General features: G+C 42.0%; 1 protein-coding gene across 1 annotated transcript in view; it reads left to right on the forward strand.

Moving 5' to 3' along the window:
* Nucleotides 1–18,873, forward strand: part of LOC144504127 (low-density lipoprotein receptor-related protein 1-like) — a 1,391,705-nt gene that overhangs the window by 1,133,578 nt on the left and 239,254 nt on the right. Inside the window, exons 57-60 of the mRNA XM_078229303.1 lie at nucleotides 11,403–11,590; nucleotides 12,943–13,126; nucleotides 15,995–16,080; nucleotides 16,186–16,305. Of these exons, the coding sequence (XP_078085429.1) occupies nucleotides 11,403–11,590; nucleotides 12,943–13,126; nucleotides 15,995–16,080; nucleotides 16,186–16,305 (578 nt within the window). The remainder of the gene's footprint in view (nucleotides 1–11,402; nucleotides 11,591–12,942; nucleotides 13,127–15,994; nucleotides 16,081–16,185; nucleotides 16,306–18,873) is intronic.

Here is an 18,873-nt window from a genome sequence, read left to right on the forward strand (position 1 = left end):
GGGAATCGAACCCAGGTCCATGGTACTGTGAGGCAGCAGTGCTAACCACTGTGCCACTGTACTGCCAAATAATGTCCTTCAGGAGTGGAAATCTTACTTCCTTAGCAGGTCTGATCTACAGGACTCACACCAATGTGATTTGACTCTTAATGGCTCTCTGAAATGGTCAAGCAAGCCACTCAGTTGTAGGCAGCTCATCATCATCTGCTCAAGAACATTTAGGATTTGGCAATAGATGGTCTGGCCAGTGATGCCCACATCCCAAGAACTAATATCTTAAAAGCAAGATTTTGGCATGATATTGCAATAGATTATGTTGCTAAGTGCGACAAGGAGGTAAAATAGGATAAATACTCACGAGCAAGCTCTTGATTTTTAAAGGAATAATACCAGAATCAGAACAACATAAAAAACAAACAGAAAACATTTAGCAGAACAAGCTAGGAAGAGAGACAGGTTTTCACTCTTGGCTTTCTACTTGCCTGGAGTTTTGTACTGTTTTTTTTAATAGTCTCTTGGTGAGGCTAATTACTGTGCCCGTGTTACCATTTAAACTTAATTTAACATTCCCTTTTAAACCGCTGTGGGAATCTCAGAGATTGATTTTAAACCACTAGGTCCCAAAGCTTCCAAGTTTACAGGCTATTGACATTCTTCCCATGCAGACACATAACCCCAAACGAAGGAGAAGGATTCAGTCCCATTCTACTTTCAACTTAGGCTGTTGGTCAAAAGCTTCACGTTTTTAGGTGTCCAGATCACCAACAACTTGTTGGTCTCCCCATGCTGACATTATCGTTAAGAAAGCCGACCAACGCCTCTATTTTCTCAAAAGACGAAGGAAATTTGGCATGTCAGTTACAACTCTCACCAACTTTTACAGATGCACCATAGAAAACATTATTCTGGTTGAATCACAGTTTGGTATGGCTCCTGCTCTGCCCGAGACCGCAAGAAACTACAAAATGTTGTGAATGTAGCCCGATCCATCACGCAAACTAGCCTCCTGTCCATTGACTCTGTCTACACTTCCTGCTGCCTCGGCAAAGCAGCCAGCATAATTAAGGACCCCACGCACCCCGGACATTCTCTCTTCCACCTTCTTCCATTGGGGAAAAGATGCAAAAGTCTGAGGTCACGAACCAACTGACTCAATAACAGCTGCTTCTCTGCTGCCATCAGACTTTCGAATGGATCTACCTCATACTAAGTTGATCTTTCCCTACACCCTAGCTATGACTGTAATACTACATTCTGCACTCCCTCGTTTCCTTCTCTATGTACAGTATGCTTTGTCTGTAGTGCGCAAGAAACAATACTTTTCACTGTGTACTAATACATGTGACAATAATAAATCAAATCAAATCAAATAAAAAAGAATGTAACAAACTTAATTGGGCTAAAATTTGGATGAACCCAATCAGGTTCATATCAGGTTCAATCAGGTCAGGTGCGGTAATCATGATGTGCGATTAGTCTGGGCCCAGTTCATTTGAGGCTGTCACTGCGCAACATTTGCATTATCTATTCATCGACATGATTGTAGCATGCAGCCCATTTTCAAAATGTTGCCTGACTTCATGGTCAGCAGGGGCCCAGGTGAATCTGTGGCTAGTATAGTGCACAGCTAAATTAAGCAAAACACAAGAACTAGGAGCAGCAGTAGGCAATTCGTCCCCTCGAGCTTACTCTACCATTGGATAAGATCATGGCATCAATTCCACTTTCCTGCCTGGCCCTCGTACAAACATTTGAATGAGGAGCAGGAATAGGCCACTTGGTCCTTCAAGCTTGCTGCAAGACACTCGTGGATGATCTGATGGTAACCTCAACTCCACATTCTCACCTATCCCGGAATACATTTCCTTCCCTTGCTTGTCAAGAATCTATCTCGCTCTGTCTGAAAAACATTCAGTGGCCAGAATCTTATCACCATTCACGCCGCTGGGATTTTTCCAACACGCTGTAGTGAACGGAGACATAGCTGGCAGCCAAATTCTCTGAACCTTGCTGCAGCGGAAGCATGGCATGAACGGCAGGTAAGATCGTGCAAAAAGGCTCTGCTTCCACCGCCTTTTGAGAAAGAGAGTTCCAAAGAAAGTTTAAAGTTGAAGTTTATTTATCAGTCACAAGTTGAATTATATTAACACTGCAATGAAGTGAAAATCCCCTAATCCCCACACTCCAGCCCCTGTTCGGGTACACTGAGGGAGAATTTAGCATGGCCAATGCACCTAACCAGCACTTCTTTCAGATTGTGGGAGGAAACCAGAGCATCCGGAGGAAACCCATGCAGACATGGGGAGAATGTACAGACTCTGCACAGACAGTGACCCAAACCGGGAATCGAACCCAGGTTCCTGGCGCTGTCAGAATCCCTCCAAAATAAGGTCAAAAGTGCAAAATGCTCAGCACCATTTGCAACTCCTCAGACACCGAAGCAGTTTGCATATCGTATGCAGCAAGACTTGGACAACAGTCAGCTTTGGGCTGATAAGTGGAAAGACACTCATGTCACAGAAGTGCCAGGCAATGTCCATATCCAACAAGAGAGAATCTAACCATCTTAGCTTGACATGCAATGGCATTATTATTGCTGAATCCCCCACTTTCAACATCCTGTTACCATCTCCCAGAAACTGAACTGGACCAGCCACTTAAATACTGTGGCTACAAGATCAGGTCAGAGGTTGGGAACTCTAAGCTAAGTAACTCATCTCCTGACTTCCCAAAGCCAGCTCACCTTGGACTGTGTTGGCATGCCCTCCACTTGCCTGGATGGGTACAGCTCTGACAACACTCAAGAAGTTCAACATCATAGAGTCATAAAATCATAGAATCCCTACAGTGCAGAAAGAGGCCATTTGGCCCATTGAGCCTGCACCAACAACAATCCTACCCAGGCGCTATCCCCATAAATTTACCCCACTAATCTCCCTGACACTAAGGGGCAATTGAGCATGGACAATCAACCTAACCTGCACATCTTTGGACTGTAGGAGGAAATCAGAGCACCCAGAGGAAAAGACAGGGGTAGAACGTACAGACAGTCACTTGAGGCTGGACTTGAACCTAGTCGCTGGTGCTGTGAGGCAGCAGTTCTAACGACTGTGTCACCGTGCCACCAGAACAGAGGGGTCGGCTTGATTGGCACCATATCTACCAACTATCTCACTCCCTCCACCAGCGACACACAAGGTCAAAAGTGTATATTACATACAAGATACACTGCAGCACTCAGTCATGGTCCTTTGACAGCATCTTGCAAACCTTCAACCTCCACTATCTGGAAGGGCAAGGGCAGCAGATATATAGAAACACCACCACCTGCAAGTTTCCTCCAAACTTCAAATCGCTCTGACTTGGAACTATATCACTGTTCCTTCACTGTCACTGAGTCAATATCCTTGAACTCCCTTCCGAACAACACTGTAAATGCACCTGCACCACATGGAATGGAATAGTTCAAGAAGGCAAATCACCACCAACTTCTCAAGGACAATTAGGGATGGACACCAAACACTGGCCTTGTCAGCAACACCCACATCCCATGAAAGGATAAAACAAAACAAGAAGAGCAAGTTTTAGCGATTTAAACTACTCAGTAAATTTGTAAATTTCTCATTAAGATTCATCACTTTTAAAGACAATACCTGTTTTATTTTTAGCAGGAGATTTCCCAGTGTCACAGCTACATAACTGAGGAAAAAACAGATTCCATGTTTATGCGAGGATTAAAACTGGAAATACTCAGCAGGTCTGGCAACATCTGCGGCGAGAGGAACCCAGTTAAAGTTTCAGATCGATGACCTTTCATGAGAACATTACGATCTATCGATTGGAACATCATAAAATTTAACTAACACACTTTTAAACAGTCTAACGCCTCCAGTAAAAGAGTTGGGGAATCCCATTGTATGAATGGGTTAATGCGATTGCTGCTATCGCCAATACTAATTTCTAACCTATGGAGTAAAATAGTATAATGCAACAGCAGTATGGGGACGCCTAATGCATTTATGTGAAATTCCTTGTCTGTAATTTTATCAGAAATCTGAAAGATCTTTGTGTTAAACCGCCTCAAATTGTGGCTGTCTGTTTATTACAGTCCCTTTGCTTGCATCAAATAACTCATCTATCAAGTCAAAGGAGTTTAAACTCTGTATTTATGGTTGGAAATCTAATCTTGGTATTGATTTTGGTGTTTCAAACCCTGAGTGCTGTATTCTCCAACTTGCAAACATCAACTTGATTGAAAATTGGTAAAATAACTCATGAAGTTCTCTCACCCACTGTGAGGTAATAAAGGATACTCAAGATACACTCGTGATACAATGCAATACCTTTTTTAACGTATTATATAAAGTATTGCTCATTTTTTTTCCCCCAGCTATCATTTTCCAAAGTCCTCCTTGATTATCTTCTTAAGAATCCAAAGCACAAAATGAATAATGTTATTGTAATGAAAATTTGATAAGGCACGGTATTCCCCAGCCAGTATAATAACACTGACATCCATTCCAAGCTGTGAGGGGGATTAATTTTCACATAGCCTGCTTGGTCGTTTAGGTACTGAGGGTGGTTGTCCTGCTCACCTGTAGTAACTTTGGCCTTGGAAGTCTTGCAAATGCATAAATAATATTTACATCATTTACACCAGGTACCTGACCATTGGGATTGAGGGCAGACAAGGTTAGATTATACAAGATGTGGAGATGCCGGCGTTGGACTGGGGTAAACACAGTAAGAAGTTTAACAACACCAGGTTAAAGTCCAACAGGTTTATTTGGTAGCAAAAGCTACCTAGATTATACAAGGCATTGGTGAGACCACACCTGGAGTACTGTGTGCAGTTTTGGTCCCCTTCTTTGAGGAAAGATGTTGTGGCATTGGAGACAGTTCAGAGGAGGTTCACTAGATTGATTACAGAGATGAGGGGTTTGTCATATGAAGAGAGATTGAACAATTTAGGCCTATACTCTCTGGAATTTAGAAGAATGAAGGGGGATCAAATTGAGGTATACAAGATGATAAAAGGTATGGATTAAGTAGATGTGTAACTTCCTCTTGTGGGGCATTCTGGGACAAGAGCTCATAACCTTAGGATAAGGGGTAACAAATTTAAACAGGGTTGAGGAGAAACTACTTCTCCCAACGAGTTGTGAATCTGTGGAATTCGCTACCCCAAAGTGCGGTGGATGCTGGGACAATTTAAGGAGGAGTTAGACAGATTTTTAATTGGTAATGGGTTGAAGGGTTATGGGGAGAAGGCAGGAAAATGGGGATGAGGAGCATATCAGCCAGGATCGAATGGCGGAGCAGGCTCGATGGGCCAAATGGCCTAATTCTGCTCCTATATCTTATGAACTTATCCTTACACTGATATAATGTCCGCTCTTGGTAACTTCAATTGTATATAACCAGAACTGAGAAATTCCTGTAGCTGCAAGTGCAAGGGGCGCAATTGAAAACAGGACAATGTAGTAAATTCAGTGTTTAGCTTTCATCTGAGTAATAGGGTCCTGACACTGTACGTAATTGCTGCTGCGACAGCCCAAACTCCATCACCGAGTGGGAAGAGGGGGAAAATCCCAGGATCGATTGGGAGAACCTCCCTAGAAATCAATCCTCTTGTTGTGATACATTTAGTTTAACGATGGAATTTGAAGATGGTGGGGGGATTGGGGCTTTAAAATATTAGTAAAAGTGGGAATAGAGTGGATGTTTTTAAATACACTTCAGTATCTCAAATCCAGCTGGTCAGAAATAGGTGCTGGCTGAAAAAATGGGCATTTTTAGAATTTTAAAAAATTAATTCATGGGACGTGGGTGTTGCTGGCTGGCCAGCATTTATTACCCATCCCTAATTGCCCTTGGAGGGCAGTTGAGAATCAACCACATTGCTGTGGCTCTGGAGTCACGTGTAGGCCAGACCAGGTAAGGACAGCAGATTTCCTTCCCTAAAGGACATTCATGAACCAGATGGGTTTTCCTGACAATTAACAATGGTTTCATGGTCATCAGTAGATTCTGAATGCCAGATTTTTTTACTGAAGTAAAATTCTACCATCTGCCATGGTAGGATTTGAATCTGGGTGCCCAGAACATTAACCGAGTTTCTGGATTAATAGTCAGTCGATAATACCACTGGGCCATCACCTCCCCTGGTCTCCCTTGTGGTATGCATCAATTTTAATTGAGTAAAAGAAAAATTACTTACCTGGTGAATTCAGCTAGATGCTGCATTGGTGTGCCTGACTTGACATCTTCCCACGCTCTCGGCAACCCTCGACCCCACATGATCCGAAATCCAGCAGAATTTGAAATCCTCAGAAGTTGCCAATTCGGAGACACCGTACCTTTATCTGGTTCTTACATCAAATCACACAGACTTGTTCATAAGATATAGGAGCAGAAATAGACCATTCGGCCCATCAAACCTGCTCCGCCATTCGATCATGGATGAAATGCTCCTCATCCCATTTTCCTGCCTTCTCCCAATAAGCCTTCAACCCCATTGCCAATTAAAAATCTGTCTAACTCCTCCTTAAATTTACTCACTGTCCCAGTATCCACTGCACTGTGGGGTAGCGATTTCCACAGATTCACAACCCTTTGGGAGAAGTAATTTCTTCTCAACTCTGTTTTAAATTTGCTACCCCTTATCCTAAGACTATGACCTCTTGTCCTAGAATGCTCCACAAGAGGAAGCATCCGCTCCACGTCTACTTTACCCATACCTTTTATCATCTTGTATACCTCATTCTTCTAAATTCCAGAGAGCATAGGCAGAAACTGTTCAATCTCTCTTCAGAGAGACAAAGCCTGTATCTAAATCAGTAACTTGTATCAGCTAAAATCAAAGTAAATGTCACTTAAAATATCACCTGGCTTCAATTCATTCTTAATAAGAAGTCTGGTGGTGTTTATTATGTAATCGATGAAAGAAGGTGCTAAAAGTAGCTATTTAATGCAAGTTCCTTTTCACAAATCATTTTATCAGTATATTTTCACGTTCCAAGCTGTGCTTCTACTTTCGTTACTAGCGCTAATGTGACATCTCTTAATCCATCGAATATTTATATCTTTCTGGTCAAGAAATGAATGCTGAGCGTAAGATTTTGCTGCTTCTCTGAATCTTAAATGTAAAGTAAAGTTTATTTCTTCGTTACAAGTAAAGCTTACATTAACGCTGCAATGAAGTTGCTGTGAAATTCCCCTAGTCGCCACATTCCGGTGCCTGTTCGGGTCTGTGCACCTAACCAGCACATCTTTCAGTCTGTGGGAGGGAGCCGGAGCACCCGGAGGAAAGATTGTCAAGCGTGTAGAAAATGATTGATGAACTTAAATTTGGGAAGTTCAGGGCCATGACAGCTCAGCTAAATAAACTAGTTTAATCAGCGTGAAATGATGTGAAGGAATAACAAGTACTCATGCAAATCAACAGCTTTTTGTTAACTTGATTGACCTCGACAAAATAGAGTCCAACGTTTTTACTGAAATTGTAATAGAAAATATTTTGCTGTCAAATACCTCATTCAGGGTGCAAAGGCATGAAATACTGACTAACGTGACTTACTAGCACACTCCAAGAGTTAAGTTTGTTACCTCCACTTCCTGCCAACCTGACTGCTAAGAATAACTTGACACGGCCCAAAACAATATGGCAGGCTTATGAGCAAACATAAGGAAAAGGTCAAAATGGTTTTATGTTTCACTCTGGGACAGGATTTCAAACCCTTGTCTTCTACACACCCTTTGACTTTTCATTTTTGAGTCATAGAATCCTGACAGTGCAGAAGGAGGCCATTTGGCCCATTGAGTCTACACCAGCAACAATCTCACCCAGGCCCTATCCTCGTAACCTCACGTGTTTACCCTGCTAAGCCCTTAAGAGGTAATTTAGCATGGCCAATCAACCTGACCCACACATCGTTGGAGTGTGGGAGGAAACCAGAGCACCCGGAGGAAACCCACACAGACACGGGGAGAAAGTGCAAACTCCGCACTGACAGGCACCCTAGGAATTGAACCCAGGCCCCTAGCGCTCTGAGGCAGCAGTGCTAACCACTGTGCCACTGTACTGTCATTGTACATAACTGTCACCCAAAATGGAAATCCTAAATTACCTTGACGGCTATGATAAATCAATTATAGAACTTATAGAACTTATAGAAACCCCACAGTGCAGAAACAGGCCACTTGGCCCATCAAGTCTGCACCGACCACAATCCCACCCAGGCCCTACTCCCATATCCCTACACATGTACCCGCTAATCCCTCTAACCTACGCATCTCAGGACACTAAGGGGCAATTTTTTAGCATGGCCAATCAACCTAACCCGCACATCTTTGGACTGTGGGAGGAAATCACCCCAAATCGTTTATATAAATCACTGTTTGTGATTTATAAAAACGATCTGGAAGAAGGTGTAACTGGGGTGATCAGTAAGTTTGCGGACGACACGAGAATGGCTGGACTTGCAGATAGTGAGGAACATTGTCAGAGGCTACAGAAGGATGTAGATAGGCTGTAAATTTGGGCAAAGAAATGGCAGATGGAGTTCAATCCAGATAAATGCGAAGTGATGCATTTTGGTAGAACTAACGTACGGGGGAGCTATACGATAAATGGCAGAACCATAAAGGGTGTAGATACACAGAGGGACTTGGGTGTGTAAGTCCACAGATCCTTGAAGGTGATGTCACAGGTGGAGAAGGTAGTGAATAAGGCATGCTTGCCTTTAGAGGACGGGGCATAGAGTATAAAAGTTGGGGTCTGATGTTGCAGTTGTATAGAACGTTGGTTCGGCCGCATTTGGAATACTGCACCCAGTTCTGGTCGCCACACTACCAGAAGGACGTGAAGGCTTTAGAGAGAGTACAGAGGAGGTTTACCAGGATGTTGCCTGGTATGGAAGGGCTTAGTTATGATGAGAGATTGGGTAAACTGGGGTTGTTCTCACTGGAAAGACGGAGGATGAGGGGTGACCTAATAGAGGTGTATAAAATTATGAAAGGCATAGATAGGGTGAACGGTGGGAAGCTTTTTCCCAGGTCGGTGGTGATGTTCACGAGGGGTCATAGGTTCAAGGTGAGGGGGGGGGTTTAACACGGATATCAGAAGGACGTATTTTACGCAGAGGGTGGTGGGGGCCTGGAATGCGCTGCCGGGCAAGGTGGTGGAGGCGGACACACTGGGAACGTTTAAGACTCATCTAGATAGCCACATGAATGGAGTGGAAATGGAGGGATACAAAAGAATGGTTTCGTTTGGACTAGGGAGCGGCGCGGGCTTGGAGAACTGAAGGGCCTGTTCCTGTGCTGTATTGTTCTTTGAAACCGGAGAACCCGGAGGAAACCCACGCAGACACGAGAAGAATGTGCAAACTCCATACAGACAGTGACCCAAGCCGGGAATCAAACCCAGGTCCCTGGAGCTGTGAAGCAGCAGTGCTAACCACTGTGCCACCGTGCCACCCTAATTATCTATCATTTGATATTGAGAGTGCATTAATTGCTGAAGTTAGCTTTTTAAAACTTCCAACACAACTAACGCAACGGTGAAGCATTGTTTTGAAAAAAAAATTGGTTTTGCAAGTCAGTCACTTTGAAACTAAAGACAGAATGAATTTTAATGGCCTACTTAACCTGCATGTAATCTCTGCATTTATCTAATTATTGCCTCTGAAAGCCATTGCTTGTTTTTTTCCTACTGTTGTTCATGTATTCATGAGTGCTATAATAGAAAATGCTTTTCTAAATGGCCCATTTTAACTAGCATGTTCCACATGCTCAAAGCCCTTTTGAGGATAGATTTGAAACTAAAATTCTCAGAAGCATCAATGAATATTTGAAATTCTCCCATCAAATATTTTGAAAAACCAGTGGATTTCCACAGTTCTTTAATTCCTTTATACTTCCAAAGAGCACCTTAATTACTCTGTCAGAGAGGTCTTGTGGTGCAGTGGGTTGCCTTTGAGGCAGGAACTCTGGGTTCAAGTCCCACCGCAGACCCTGATGGTCAAGGAAAGTGTGTTCATAATGCAGCCAAACAGACTGTATAATCCCAGCAAGTGAGCTGCAAAACCTTCTTCCAAACATACCAATGGCTGATGGTAAGAGCGGGAGCGATTCCTAGTCAGCCACTCTTGATGTGGAAGGGCGCTTCTCAAGCTATAAGCCTCTGGCGACAGACAAACAACTTGTTCTGGGAATTACTAGCTATGGAAACAAATTAATGTTTGCTTTGGTGAACCACAAGGTGCAGGAAGGGAATTGGAATTGGAATTTGAATTACTTTCTCTGTTGAGGATTATCAACAAATAATGAAATATGGGAGGAAGGAATATATCCTTTCTGCCCAGGATTTTCCAGGAATAACAATACAAACCAGACTCACAGGGTGGAATTTTACCTGTATCCGGCAAAGTGTGAGAGAGAGTGGGAAAAGCAGTATTGCAGCCACCGGCACCAATGGTGGATTCCCCACCATATCATTGGAAACTTACAAAAACAATTAGGAGGGCGGGTCTCACAATACCACGCTTGTGCAGAACCCACCTTGCCAGTAGCTTAGTTTTCCTAAAGGTCTGTGCGCCATTTTTAAAGGCACACAAGTTCTCCAGGGACCACGCAGCACCAGGGGGCAGTACCCAGGCACTACCCAGGTAGTACTCGGGCATGACTATCTCCCCCCGAATGATGCACGCACCAAAGCTCCTCTGGGTTGTCTACCCGTCAGTTGCAATCCAGTCAATTTCATAATTCACCTTGGTTTGCCTTCGTGTCGAATTGAAAGGGGCGGGGAATGGGAGCGGGTTGGGGAGGTGATTCAGACACAGAGGCCTGATAATGAGATGCAAATTCATTATAATGATGTTCTCGATGTTGAACATCACAGTTCCAGTTGCGTCACGCTTTATGTTGGTGTGAAATGCGATTTGGGTCTCACGCGAGATTTTTCACTCGCGTTGCCAAAGCCACCCGAAAAGAACAGGGGGCAGAAACACTCCGCACAATCAATAAACTGAACAATATTTTTTATTTTGTCAAACTGGATCTCTGACTTAATTGAAAACTCCAAACTCAAGGTGACTAAAACAAGGAGAATTATACCTTTGCAATTTTTTGTTTGCCCAATATAAATACAGGAGGTAATTTGTAACTATGCAGCTCAAATGAATGGCTGCAATACATTGAACAATACATTTCCATTTCTGAGTACAAAATTGAACTTTACATTTGCAGACTGTGATGGTTTCACAATGCTGATGATTATTTTTCACATATTGTTGTGGTTGTTTACTTTGTTGGGCTAAACATCATAAATAAAAATTCCCAATGCAAAGTTACCCGTCACAAATTAGTTAAATCTATTCACTTTTGTTTCTGATTTTCAGGAAAAAATTGCAGCAACTCTTTCTATCTGTGTAAGAATGGGAAGTGTATAAATGAAACCCTTACCTGTGATAAGACTAATGATTGTGGCGATGGGTCAGATGAAAGCAATTGTTTTGTTAACGAATGTGCAAATAAGCGAATCAGCGGATGTTCGCAAGACTGTCAGGATCTCAAAATTGGATACAAGGTTAGTGTGAATATTGCATCTAAATTATTATCACTAATATATAAAATAGCACTTTTAATGGTTGAAAAGCTTTTGTGAGATAATTTGAAATCTGTGTTTGATATTAGAAGTCAGTATTCTGGCTAATATGAATAAGATATTCATTCATCTTCATTTTAATACATGGAACATCAAAATGAGAACTAATGTACTGATCAAAGCTTAGATCTATAATTTTTAAGTTAAATTTGTCTGCATGAACTCTTTGATTTCCTAATGGACCAGCACTTGCCAACCAAGCTATTTACTTCATGTTATATACTGGCCGCAATATGGAAATATCTGAAGTTGAATATTAATGCAATTGTTCAACAATGTATTCCTTGACATTCACAAGGAATGGATATGAGGGTAGTACAGTGACAATGAGGGAGTAATGTTTCATAGCACTTTTCTAATTCTCCTGTTATGCAATTTACTGAATGTTGTGATTTTCTGAAGCAAATTACATAAGAGGCAGCACATGGAGATGCAAACTGAGGAATGACTTTGCTTCAGCCTGCACCAGAACATGTTGGCCCAAGATCCATCCAATATTGGACTTCAACTACACAAGCCCAGTGAGATAGGGTCTCTTGCTGAGCATCCCCAGGCAGCTCGCTGATGGAATTGTAATCCATTGTGAACACCGGCAATATCTCTGAAAATAAGAGGCAGAGTGAGGCATCCAGGTGAAAAGGGGGTGATGAAGATAGGAAGGAAATGACTAGCGAGGGAGTGAATAAGGAAGTGAGGCAGTCATCGTGGCAGAGAGGGGAAGGAACAGGGGCTGACAGTTGTCTTCAGAGCTGTAACGGTGACATCTTTCAGGTAAGTATATTTTGCAAAACACACATTTTTGCTGCCATCAATCCCTTTCAGAACCAGTGGTTAAATCCCATATTTCACACATTTTACTGGCTGGCCGTGCACTGGGCTGATTGCATTTAGTAAAATGAAGTATATAACAGGGAATATGCCTTTTTTTTACATGTAGAAAGGGCTTTTTAAGGTGTGGGTGCCTCATTTGATGCTTGGACTATATCTCTGGCTCAGAATGTGCGCACACATGTCGCCATTCATGTTAGAAGCTTTTGTGTTTATTTTATACCTGTAAACCAGGCTTAGTGTCATAAGCCACAATATGTCTCAATACATCTTTTCATGAACTTACTCTACATGGTCCCTTTTTTTATTGAAATGAGCAACTTTCAAAATATAGCCTTTTGTTGCACGATTTTTTTTACCTTGACTATTATACAAGAAATATGTTTTGCTTCAAAAAACAATGGCTGCAGCTTTTTGTAATTTTTTTAATGATCTGTATTTTTCAGTGCAAATGTTGGCCTGGATTCAGACTGAAAGATGATGGCAAAACCTGCATTGACATTGATGAATGTGAAACCACCTTTCCCTGTAGCCAGCAATGCATCAATACCTATGGAACCTACAAGTGTTTGTGTGCAGAAGGTTATGAAATACGAGCAGATAATCCCAATAGCTGCAAAGTTTTATCAGGTATGATTTTCTATTTATGCCCACCATCGAGCCCCCTCTCTCCACCCCCATTAAAGTTTGTACATTTTCACAGATATAAGGCTGTAGAAGAAAAATACTGAGCAGGATTCTCCGGCCGTTCATCCAGCGCAATTCTCCCGCTCTGCTGCAGGGAAAGGGGATTTGGCTGAGCGCCAAATACTCCATTCTCTGGCAGGGCATGAAGGCTGGTGAATTCTGGCCAGTATTTTTAGCACTGATTGTGCTGAAGATGCACTCCATCAGGTTAGTAACTAGCACATTAAAATATTGATAAAGCCACTATTCAAATAATGAACAAAGAGATTTCATATGGACACATTAGTGGCTCCAGTATCTGTGATTTCAACCCATAGGCTGGAATTCACCGGCCGTTCACACCCTGCTGCTACTGTAGGTGAGGATGGAGAATTGAATCAAATTGATTTATTATTGTCAGTTGTATTGGGATAGAGTGAAAAGTATTGTTTCTTGTAAGCTGTTGCAGGCAAAACATACAATTCATAGAGTGAACGGGGGAGAAGAAAAGGATAGACTGCAGAATATAGTATTGCAGTTACCAATAGGGTAAAGAGAAAGATCAGCTTAAAATGTGATAGGACCATTCAAAAGTCTGAATGGCAGCAGGGAAGAAGCTGTTCTTGAGTCGGTTGGTATGTGCTTTCAGACATCAGTAGCTTTTTCCTGATGGAAGAAGGTGGAAGGGAGTATGTCCGGAGTGCGTGGGGTCCTTGGTTATGCTGGCTGCTTTCCTGAGGTAGCGGGAAGTGAAGATGGAGTCAAGATGAACGGAAGGCTGGTTTGAGTGATGGACTGGGCTACATTCACAACACTTTGTAGTTTCTTGCAGTCTTGGTTAGAGCAGGAGCCAAACCAAGCTGTGATGCAACCCCAAAGGATGCTTTCAGTGGTGAATCTGTAGAAATTGGTGAGAGCCGTAGTGGACATGCCAAATTTCCTTACCTTCTGAGAAAGTAGAAGCCAAATCTCCGTGAACAGCAATGGGACCAGAGGATTCTGTTGTGTGAACAGACCATAGATTTCCTTTCCTAAAGGAGTTTTTGGAATTTCATTACCTTCAAAGTTGCCCCAGTTGTTTTTACATCGATGAAGGTTTTGTTTCAGAGAAGTATCTCCTATTGGTTAGCGATGATACCGGAAGCAGTTCCTCCTTCAGTTCCTCAGTGTGCTTCAACAAGTTAGAGATAGTTTGTAAGCAGACACTTTGCACAGGACTCTGCATGCAAAATGGAATTTCAGCAATGTTCCCCCATGTGTTATGTAACGGAGGTGGAACTTCCTGGTGTCTAATCGGAGGAGTAGTACTCAAATGGTTGCTCTTGTATTTCCTCTAACTTAAAGCTTTAATGCACAGTGCTAAGGGTGACACGGTGGCACAATGGTTAGCACTGCTGCCTCACAGTGCCAGGGACCCAGGTTCGATTCCCTGTGTGGAGTTTGTACATTCTCCCTGTGTCTGTGTGGGTTTCCTCTAGGTGCTCCGGCTTCCTCCCACAGTCTAAAGATGTGCAGGTTAGGTGAATTGGTCATCTAAATTCTCCCTCAGTGTATCTGAACAGGCTTGGAGTGTGGTGACTAGGGGCTTTTCACAGTAACTTCAGTGCAATGTGAATGTAAGCCTACTTGTGACTAATAAATAAAACTTTAACAGATTAAAAACAGAAAACGCTGGATAAACTCAGTAGGTCTGGCAGCATCTGTGGAAAGAACAAGAGTTAAAGAGTTCTGTCAAAGGGTCATTTGGACTCAAAATGTTAACTCACTTTCTCTCTCCATTGATGCTGACCTGCTGAATTTATCCAGCATTTTCTGTTTTTATTTCAGATTTCCAGCATCCGCAGTATTTTGTTTTTGTTTAAAGGGTAACCAAGGTTCTGTTATATGTATGGCTACTTTTGTTGATTATAACGTAGCCTTGTAGTAGAATAACTTCCCCCTTTCCCTGGAGTATATCTCAACAGTGGAAGTAGAACATTTATTTTACTGCATTTTAACCAATGCATTCATTGTTTGATGTAAGTACATTTACAACAAGAATACTGTTGGTTAAAGCAACGTTGGCGAGAATCCACCACTTGTCTTTAGTGAGTAGTTGGACAGGGACAGTGATTGAGAATGAACTTGTGTGTCAATGAATAGCAGGGGACAACAGACCAATGCACGATTGTTTCATATAGTATGTGGGGGATCCTGAACTAAGGGTCATAGCTTGAGGATAAGGGGTAAACCTTTTAGAACTGAGGTGAGGAGAAATTTCTTCACCCAGTGAGTGGTGACTGTGTAGAATTCACTACCACAAAACATTGTCTGATTTCAAGAAGAAATTAGATGTAGCTCTTGCGGTGAAAGGGATCAAGAGATGGGGGGGGGGGGAGGGGAAGATGGGATCAGGATATTGAATTTGATGATTAGCCATGATTATAATGAATGGCAGAGCAGGGCCAAATGGCCTACTCCTCCTTCTAGTTTCTATGTGTCCTGAACATCAAAATTACCTATCATTTTAGTGCTACAACTGCTTGGCTGTCTTTAGCTTTGTTCATGGAAAACAAAATTAGAGTTGGATATGAATGTTACAGAGTACACATTGTTCAGGATTCCAATCCTTGCAAAAGAGAGCAATGAGGTCAGGGGGCATTGATGATTGAAAGACGAGGTTTGGACTATAAGTGAGGACAGATCTACTGCATTTAAATGCAAAATTGTCCCATACATAATAGGTGATAAGCTCTTGTAAAGAACGTGCATCAGCATGGCTAAATATTTTCTATTGGTCTCATGAATATGTATGATGTTGCTGCACTTAATATTCTTTTCCTTTGTATTCAGCTGAAGAACCTTTTTTAATTTTTGCTGATCGACATGAAATAAGAAAAATGAGTATAGATGGATTCAACTACACATTATTAAAACAGGTACATTATTAAAACAAAACAGTTGTTCCATCATTCTATGATTACGCCTTGCCTTTAATTAAAACACTTTTAACATGCTGATGATTAAGTTTGCTTATTTTACAGGGGTTGAATAATGTTCATGCGATAGATTTTGACTACAGGGAAAAGTGTATTTATTGGGCTGATTTCACCACACAAGGCAGTACAATATCAAGAATCCATTTGAATGGAAGCAATCCTGAGGTAGGGATGTTTGCATTGGCAATTTGTCCACTCATCATTTCAGAATTGTCGATAATGTACACTGAGGGCTATTGTAGCCCAGGTTCTAAACATTGTGGACTGTATTTTGTGGCCCATCGCAACCCCCGCCTTCTCATTCATTGCCGTATTTTTGTGAGACGTTTAATAGGAGGTGATTTTCCGACTCCACTAACTGACTCTCCTGCCAACAGTGATCCCTGCCGTGGGTTTTCCAACTACAGAGGGTGGAATCAGTGAGAAATCTGACTGAAAACCATACCGCGAGGGGGCCAGAAAATCCCCCCAATGGGTGGCAAGCTCACTGCCTTCCTGTCCACTCCTGAACTGGTTCTCATCATATAGTGGGCCATGGAAATTGGTGGCCAATCCACTATTTTTAAATAAATAATTAATGGGCAACTGAGCTTGTTTCTAAGCCAATTGACCCATATTATAAGTTGTCCACACTATATTATGGTTGGCGTGTGCAGGTGGGCGAGAATGAGGAGCACAATTTGGAAAATAAATTCAGGGAGCGCCCTTTGTTCATCAGTAGTATTTCCTCCCAAGATGTTGCCCACTCCCTTCGTGCCTCATCACTCAGCCTCCAAAACCTACCCCTCTCGTTCCCTTCCCTTGCCTGTCCAATCCACCTCTACCAAAAAAGGCCTGACTTATCTTTTTATTTTATTCATTCATGGGATGTGTGTGTCACTGGCTGGGCCAGCATTTATTGCCCATCCCTGAGGGCAATGAAGAGTCAACCACATTGGTGTGTATCTGGAATCACATGTAGGCCAGACCAGGTAAAGACGGCAGATTAGTGAACCAGATGATGATCCACAATAGTTTTGAGGTCATCATTAGACTTTTAGGGCAGGATTTTATTGCCTTGCTCGTCCTGAAATCGTAAAATTCCACCCAAGGTCAACGGGCCTTTCCAGGGTCTGCCCCTTGCCTGCTCTGATTCCCGTGGCAGGCAGGCCACTAAAATTCCAGTCTTAATTCTAGATTTTTATTGAATTCAAATTTCCCCACTTGCCAGTGTGGGATTCGAACCTGTGTCCCCAGAGCATTACCCTGGGTTTCTGGATCACTAGTCCAGCAACAATACCACTGCACCATTACCTCTCCTACCTGGCTCCAGCGTCCACCTTCTCTTGTTCACTGTGATGCTTTCAATCATAGCAGCAGTTACCTCAGTCCTGGTGCAGTTGGGAAGGCTAGATCTGCTGGCCAATCAGATTGGTTGACAGTGCTCGAGGGCGGGACCTCCTCCCACTGCGGGATTTTAGTTGCACTCTCAGCCTGTTTAATCTACCCACAGTGTGTTATCATTGTGGGGTGGGCTTTCTTGAGTTGGGCTCATCCAGCCAATTCTTGGTGTTCGAGTAATAGATCTCCATACACCATACCCCATGTAAAGTGGAGCTCCAAGTTTGATTTTCTTCATATTGGATCTGAATTCTTGTTGGTTTCATGTTGTTACCATATCATTTTGTATGTGCTATAGTTAAGAAATATTGCATAATTTAACATTATTGGATTTTTCCTAATGTTACTGTTAAATTGTATTTAAAAAGCATGCCTCCAATGCTATGATCTGGAGGTTCATTTGACATTTTCAATTAAATAGATACAAGTTTATAAATTCCCTTTTGAAAAATACCGTGCATTTATCTTTTGTCAATAAGAGCAAATAATTTAACTTTCTCAAACTTTCAAAACTTCTGTCCAGTTTAATATTAATCAATAGCACAGATTGGTAAGTGTAATAACCCATTTCATTACTTCAAAAAATGGGTCACAGTCTACGATATCTAACATGGCTGGGCTGATATTATTTCGATCGGTTTCTTTTACATCACTTAATTATCTCACATCAAGTTAACCGCTGAATTATTGAAGATATATTGCCCTGCAAATTGGGTTTACCATTAATAGTTTCGTTACAATGATTTAAGATTGGGATCAGTGCATCAATGTTTCTTTTTTATATTGTAAGAGTTTTAACAACACCAGGTTAAAGTCCAACAGGTTTATTTGGTAGCAAACACCATTAGCTTTCGGAGCGCTGCTCCTTCGTCAGATGGAGTGGAAATGTCACAGAGGGTATAAATCACAACCTGCATTGTTGGAGAGTGAGAGAAATGTTAGGAGTTAATGTTTTGGGTGTAATGTTTTTGCTGTGCAATCAAATTTTATTGTGTTTTCCATATACGTGCTGTATATTTCAGCATTTTCTATCATTATTTAAAAATAATTTGCATGTAAGATCGAGTCGCAGGCCGATAATGCACAGAAAGGTGAAAGATAAAACAATTACTTGTCACCTCTAGATTGCTAATGCAGTTTTCTACCAATGAAACTGTCGTGTATGTCGTACAACTGCAATCTCATTAAGCAACATGTTTCATCAACTTAAATAGTGTAAATCTGAGACACTGGCTACCATTGAGGACTGTTGGAGCAAACATAATCATTGTGCATGGTTGAAGCAGCAGTTTTAGTGTGGATTCAGCAAACCTTCACTTGAAGAAAGCAGAACAAAACAAATCATTTTGAACA

The sequence above is a fragment of the Mustelus asterias genome, chromosome 14, assembly GCF_964213995.1.
Source record: "Mustelus asterias chromosome 14, sMusAst1.hap1.1, whole genome shotgun sequence".
In the NCBI taxonomy this organism is placed as follows: domain Eukaryota; kingdom Metazoa; phylum Chordata; class Chondrichthyes; order Carcharhiniformes; family Triakidae; genus Mustelus; species Mustelus asterias.